Below are 6612 nucleotides of genomic sequence, written 5' to 3'. Positions count from 1 at the left end.
CCCCATCTCTCTCTCTCCCTCTGTTTCTGTCTCTCTCTGTGTCTCAGCATCTCTGGTGACTCCCCGCTGCCTCTGCCCCTCCAAGTCTCTGCCTGCATCCAGCCTACCCCATCTCCCCTGAAGACCTCTTTGCTGTGAAGGCTCCCAGGGCCTCCAGGGCTGTGAGGAAGGGTTCTGGCCCCCTGGGTTCTGACCTCAGCCCACAAGCACAGTCTTTGGGAAGGAAAGAGTCAGAACCTCCGCAGTTGTCCAGCATCTGATCAGCATGAGCAGTGTGATGCTTTCTGAAACACGTTTCTTCTTTAGCCTTTCAGGTTGCCCAAGAGCAAAGAAGAGCGGCATCAGGATAGCTCAGAGCAAGGAGGACAAGGATGACCAAGAGCCCATCAGGTAGGGGCCAGGCTGGCCAGGGAGCACGTGCTCATCAGCAGGAAAGAGACTCTGTCTCAGTGGGCATCTCGGAGCTCTCAGTAGACTAAGGGCAGCCAGCATCCCAAACCAGAGCTCTTCTGCTCACTGGCCAACAAGCTGCCGGTGCTGTCCAGCAATGAGTGGTGACGATTCCCTGATGTTCTGAGTGGGAGAATCACAAACCCCCCCCTCTTCTCCTGGTGGAAAAAGCAACTAAGGGTTCCCTCAGCCACAACCCCACAGAGAAAGCTTTACTGATGCTCTCTTATGAACACCGCTCAGTTCTAAGGCAGGACTCGAAGCCAGGGCTGACCCAGCCCCAGCCCGAGGGCACCAACCTGCGGCTGCACAGAGTGTGTATGCTGGGGTGCTGAGGCCTCAGTGCCCACACAGGACACCTGGCACAGCCTCCTGGAATTTACTGTCACTCAACGTCTTTGGGGAAAAATTTTAATTAAAACAAAATAAAAATGAATTAAAGGATAAATTGTAACAGCAAATTATGATTTATCAAAATAAAATACACATGCAAATTCTGCAGAAAGTGCTGTCAGAACTTCCTGGCTCTGTGTCTGGGTCCTGCAGCCAGACTGAAGGCAGGAGTTTGGTTACGCAGCACCTGGGAGCCAGGGTCCACTTCAGCTCCACAACAGTCCCCCTGGGGACTCTGTGGCCCTTCTCTGTGGCCCCTCTATGTGCCCCTCTCTATGCTCCCTGTCTCTGACTCCCTCTGTGTGCCCCTCTCTATGCTCCCTGTCTCTGACCCCCTCTGTGTGCCCCTTCTCTGCACCGTCTGCACCTCGTCTCTGCCTCCCTTCCTTGTACCTTGTCTATGCACCCCCTTGTCTGCCCCCCTTCTCTGCACTCCATCTCTGCCTCCCTTGTCTGTGCCCTGTCTATGCACCCCTTTTTGCCTCCCATTTCTGTGCCCCGCTGTTCCAGGGGCCTCAATATGGCTTAAAAACTTACCAGCTGAAAGGGCATTTTCTGGCTTCCAGAGAACACAAGCAAACGAATCAATGTCCTCTCACTCTGGAGAAGAACATGAGAAAGCCTCTAAGCATAACCCCGATATCTCCCTGATGAAACTGTGATTCTGCTCCAAGCAGTGTCTGCTAGACATCTGTGTGCCAGTGGCTGCCAGTCTCATTGGGTCTCTGTGACCCACAGGGCTGGTCCTTGCCCAGGTCCTTGCAGAACTGCCTTCCACGAGCTCTGGAAGGGCTGTTGCCAGGCAGAGTCATTGGTGCTCCAGCTGGTGGCACCCCTCCTTGGTTTCCCTCCCCACTCCCTCCCTCCTTCACCCCTCTCTCTCCCTCCTATAGCCCTCCCTCTCTCTCCTCCCTCCTTCTCTCTCCTACTCTCCCTCCCTCCATCCCTCCCTCTTTCTCTCCTCCCTCTCTCCCTCTTCTCCCTCCCTTCTCCCTCTCTCCCTCCCTTTCCTACCTCCCTATCCTTCCTCCCTTCCTCACTCCTCTCTGTCTTCCTCCCTTCCCCCTCCCTCCCTCTGTCCTCTCTCCCTCCCTCCCTCTTTCTCCTCCCCCTCCCTCTCTTCCCTTCATCCCTTGCTCCCCTCTCTCCCCCCTTCCCTCCCTCCCTCTCCTTCCTTCATCCCTCCCTCCTCTTCCTCCCTCTCTTCCCTCCATTTCTCTCTTCTTCTCTCCTCCCTTCCTTCCTCCTTTCCTCTTCCCTCTCCTTCCTCTCCTCCTTCCCTCTGCCTGCCCAGTGCCTGTCAGGCTGTGTGGACTTTGTGGTATAGGCTCTGGGTCTGAGGCAGCCAGACAGTAATGTGTCCCCTCTCTGCCACGCAGGTGTCCTGTACCCGGCTGCGACGGCCAGGGCCACATCACAGGAAAATACGCCTCGCACCGCAGCGCCTCGGGGTGCCCCTTGGCCGCCAAGAGGCAGAAGGATGGGTACCTCAATGGCTCCCAGTTCTCGTGGAAGTCAGTCAAGACGGAAGGCATGTCCTGCCCCACGCCAGGATGTGACGGGTCGGGGCACGTCAGTGGCAGCTTCCTCACGCACCGGAGGTGAGTACTTACATCCTCCGCTGGGCTGGGAGATCTGTCATGTGGCTGGCTGGGATGGGAGCAGGTGCCAGCTCTTCCTTCATCACCCCAGTTTAGGAAGAAATGGCTGAAAACTGTCGTAGCAAACTGACAAACTCGGAGGTCTGGGGAGAGAGGGAGCAATTTAAATCTGTTTGAAGAGCACCCTCCTTAAGCCCATCTATGGGCATTTTCAATGTTTTTAATCAGTATTTACATTGAGAAATAGATTGTAATTTTGAACACACAGTATTTACATTGAGAAATAGATTGTAATTTTGAACACACAGACACACTTAGCATTCTCTAGAATCATTTATGTTCAGGCCCCACTTGGAGAAAGAGGGCAGCGTTTGCTGCTGTGGACGCGTGGTGAGTGTGCCAAAGACACATGAGAAAATCTCCCAAATATCCAACCAGCTGCATTCGTTTTTATTTGCTTAATTTAGAAGGAAATGCATGCTAGTATATTGTCCCAGGCGAGCCTGTTCCATGGACTGGACAGGACGGGCTGAGGCGGGGCCTCTCTGAGGCCAGCGGAGCCTGCAGGACCAAGAATGCTGCCCGCAGGAGCAGGCGGCATTCGTGACCTCTGAGAACTGGGCGTTCCCTGCACGGGGCTCACACCAGCACTTCTGATCTATCTATGGAGCCATCTCCAACTCAGCGAGTAGAATGGGAAAGTGGTGTGTTCAGGGCATGTGTCGTTGAGCCTTACCAACTACTAAGGAATATTATTTAATTATTAAAGAAATCCTGCTCAGGTAGGAAATTTGAACAATATAACTGGGTTTAAAGGGAAAAATCCAGCATACTTTCCCTGACCTGGCCTCTCTACCCTGTTTCCAAAGGCAGGTGGCTTGTCTGGACAAAAAGCTCATACCACGATCCCAGGTACCCACACACACACACACACACACACACACGTACCTGGCACCACCAGCCCCCTGCCACACAGGCAGACCCTGGGTCTCTAGACCCCAAGGACCAGCAGGTAGGTATGTCTGTGCTCCTGGGTGGACCTCCCTCTACAAACAGGCTGCAACGTCCTTCAAAGTTAACCCCCAGCTGTGCCACCTCCATCCCCATTCTGGGTCTGCATGTCTCAGAGGACCTCACGTAAACGTCCTCTGCCCACAGGGGTGTGGCCTGTGCAGCCACATCTTCAGGGTATAGTCTGGAAGCAAAAATGCTTGTTTTCAAATTTTGACAGATAGTGCCAAATGCCCTCCCAAAAGTTCCACTTCCCCAGATCATAGGCCACTAATGAAATTTATTAAAACTTTAAAAACCTCTCTCACCTATATGACAAATAAGTAAGGACATTCCCTCCGGGAACCACTGAAGTCCAGGTGCTGGAGGATGGTGTCTTAGAAAACCAAGGCCCCCTGGACCTTTGTGCCCAGAGGAGCTCTCCTCTGGGTTAGGTTGTGTCCACTTGACTTTAAGGGCAGGTGCCAGGTGCTGCGCCTGCTGTTCCTGTCCCCTCAGCTCTGGCTGAGTTGGCATGTTGGGGTCAAGAGAAAACCACCTATGGGCATAGAGTGCGATGGGTGTGAGCCCAGGAGCAGGAGGTGGAGAGCAGGCCGTCCCTTGCAGCCCCTCCTGGATGCTGGCTGGCACCCTTGGGCTCTCACCTACACCTCTGCTGCCTGCTAGCCTCACCTTGTTTTCTCTTCCATAAGGGGCACCTGCCAGGCTCTAGCAGAGCACAGGGTCACAGGGTCTGCTCAGATGCATGAAGCAGTCTCAGCAAGCCGCAGGCCGTATTCAGTGAGCAAAACCACAGCATGCAGGCTCATCTTATCCAGAATCTGCACACTCTGCCCCTGCTGGTTGCCCACCCTCGCCCAGGCCTTGGCAGACCCCTCTGGAGGGCCCTGGGCCTCTGGAGGCCACAGAAGTCCAAGGCCTGCCCTGCAGCCTGCCCAGCCTGGCCCCACATGTGAGATGTAAGGAGGGTGCTGATGTACCAGCCTCGACCCCACTTCCCACGGGTTCCTGCCTTGCGCCAGTAGAGCACTGTGGAGCAGCTGAATCTGTTTTGCTTAGAGGCTCTCTGAGAGGTAAAGGGACATTGAGGTGGAGGGACAAGTGTTCTGGACACACTGGTGCAGCGTGACAGCTTGGGTTGGAAGGCACGTGGGTGAGGGAAATGGACAGACCTGAGCATCGCGGGCCTGCATTTTGTTTAGTTTTGCTTTTATAATTGTGGTAAAATATTCACGACATAAAATTTACCATCTTAAACATTTTTAAGTTAGGCAGTGTCAGGTATGTGATGGTCCCCAGCTGAACTTTCCGATTTTACAACGGTGCATAGCAGCACACAGTGGGACTGCACTGGAGACCTCACACACCACTGTGCTCACCTCGGGCACACGAGGCAGGAAGTGACCTGAGTACTCCACACTTTATTGTAAAGCAGGTTTTGTGTTAGATGATTTTGCTCAACTTCGGCTAAGGTAAGCGTTCTGAGCATGCCGGGGGGAGCTGGGTGCGTGGTGGAAGTATCTGATGCATTCCCAAACTCAGGTGGGCTAACAGGGACCTGCCCCTCCAGCAGCAGGGGAGCGTCTGCGCTAACATTGCCAGGAGGCAGTGCTCTGAGCATTTTCCTTGTCCTGCGTTGAGATTCCATCTCCATTAGACAACACCCCCTTCTCACACCCACCCTGCCACCCACCACTCCACTTGCGGTCGCTGTGAGTTTGACTATGCCGGGCACCTCCCATAAGTACAATCACATTGTGGTTGTGGGCTGATTTCTCTTAACACAGTGTCCTCAAAGTCCATTCACGTGTCAGAATTTCCTTCCTTTCTAAGCCCAAACAATATCCCATTGTGTGCTGACCAAGGTGTCTGTCTGTTGAACAAGTTCCCTTTCATTTCATTATGTAGACAAAGTGCTCTCTTCGGGGCGGGTAGTAACGACATAGCTTATTACAGTCCCGAACACGTTTCCCTATCCTTGGAGGCCCCTGGCCTAGCCATGGTGCTGAGGCCAATGGGTGGTTTTCCCAAACCTTTACAGCCTGGGTGAGCAGGAGCCTCCCAAAAGGACAGTGCTGGTGTGTCACGTTCACAACACGGGCCTCTGTAAACCCCACACACTGAGAAAGCAAGCCTTTAGAATCAGGAGCAAAGACGAGGCTGAAACAGAAATCACCTGCTGTGTTTCTCACTCTCCTGAATCCTGATCTAGTTAGATACTGAAGGGCTGCTTTCAAGCAAGTGCTGACACCCAGGCATAGGTGCAGTTGGCCCTGCGCCTTGGACAGGGCCTAGGCGGGGGACTCTGTGCATCCATCCTCTCTGTGGGGAGTCACTTTCGTCTTGTTTCAGAGCAAGTTCTAGACTGGGCTATGTTCTTCATGCATTTAAGGATCAGGTGAGAGGTTTTTCCCCCGTCCTTGTTTCCTGAGCTACATCATGCCTATAAAAAGGAGAACTGATACGAAGGAAATGAGTCCTTTAATTTTAGGACTTACTGGATATTCTTTAAAAAATAGTTACAAGCAAAGGTCAGTCCTTTGTTACAAGAAAAGTTCAGTCCTTTAAAACCGCACACTTTCTCATATATATCAGGCAAATATTTCTACTGAGGCAGCACTGATATTCAAACAGTAAAAGAAAGACACTTTATGTCCTTAAGTACAGACAGTACATTGAAAAGCACATGTCCTTCATGAAAAATTCATTCCTGCTGTCTCCTGACTGGCTCAGAGTAAAGACCACACTACCAGGTCTTGTCCCCAAGAGGAAACATAGATCCACTTGTCATCACACATCAGAAGTCATAGCTGGGTCCCCACCATGACCAAGAAGCCTGTTACCATTCCAAGGACCAAGCCAGGCTCTGTGTGCATCAGCATGTGATGCCCATGAATTTCTGAATAGATGCAGCATTGTGAGTGGGACAGTGACTAGATGGAGTATTGTAAGTGTGAGGGAACTAGATGGAGTATTGTGAATGTGAGGAGACCAGATGGAGTACTGTGAGTGTGAGGTGACTAGATGGAGTATTGTGAATGTGAGGAGACCAGATGGAGTATTGTGAGTGTGAGGAGACCAGAGTATTGTCAGTGTGAAGTGGCTAGATGGAGTATTATGAATGTGAGATTACCAGATGGAGTATTGTGAATGTGAG

The 6612-nt window shown here is 52.3% G+C and overlaps 1 protein-coding gene across 4 annotated transcripts in view; it reads left to right on the top strand.

The window, feature by feature from the left end:
- Positions 1 to 6612, top strand: part of MYT1L (myelin transcription factor 1 like) — a 167731-nt gene that overhangs the window by 131078 nt on the left and 30041 nt on the right. For all 4 annotated transcript variants that reach the window (XM_023518421.1, XM_023518420.1, XM_012810590.1 and 1 more), the window contains exons 15-16: positions 307 to 390; positions 2223 to 2444. In XM_023518421.1, the coding sequence (XP_023374189.1) occupies positions 307 to 390; positions 2223 to 2444 (306 nt within the window). The remainder of the gene's footprint in view (positions 1 to 306; positions 391 to 2222; positions 2445 to 6612) is intronic.

This window comes from Otolemur garnettii, unplaced genomic scaffold, assembly GCF_000181295.1.
Source record: "Otolemur garnettii isolate 467f Iridium unplaced genomic scaffold, OtoGar3 scaffold00139, whole genome shotgun sequence".
In the NCBI taxonomy this organism is placed as follows: Eukaryota; Metazoa; Chordata; class Mammalia; order Primates; family Galagidae; genus Otolemur; species Otolemur garnettii.
The sequence above is the reverse complement of the archived record's forward strand: the minus strand, read 5'-3'. Positions and strand labels throughout refer to the sequence as shown.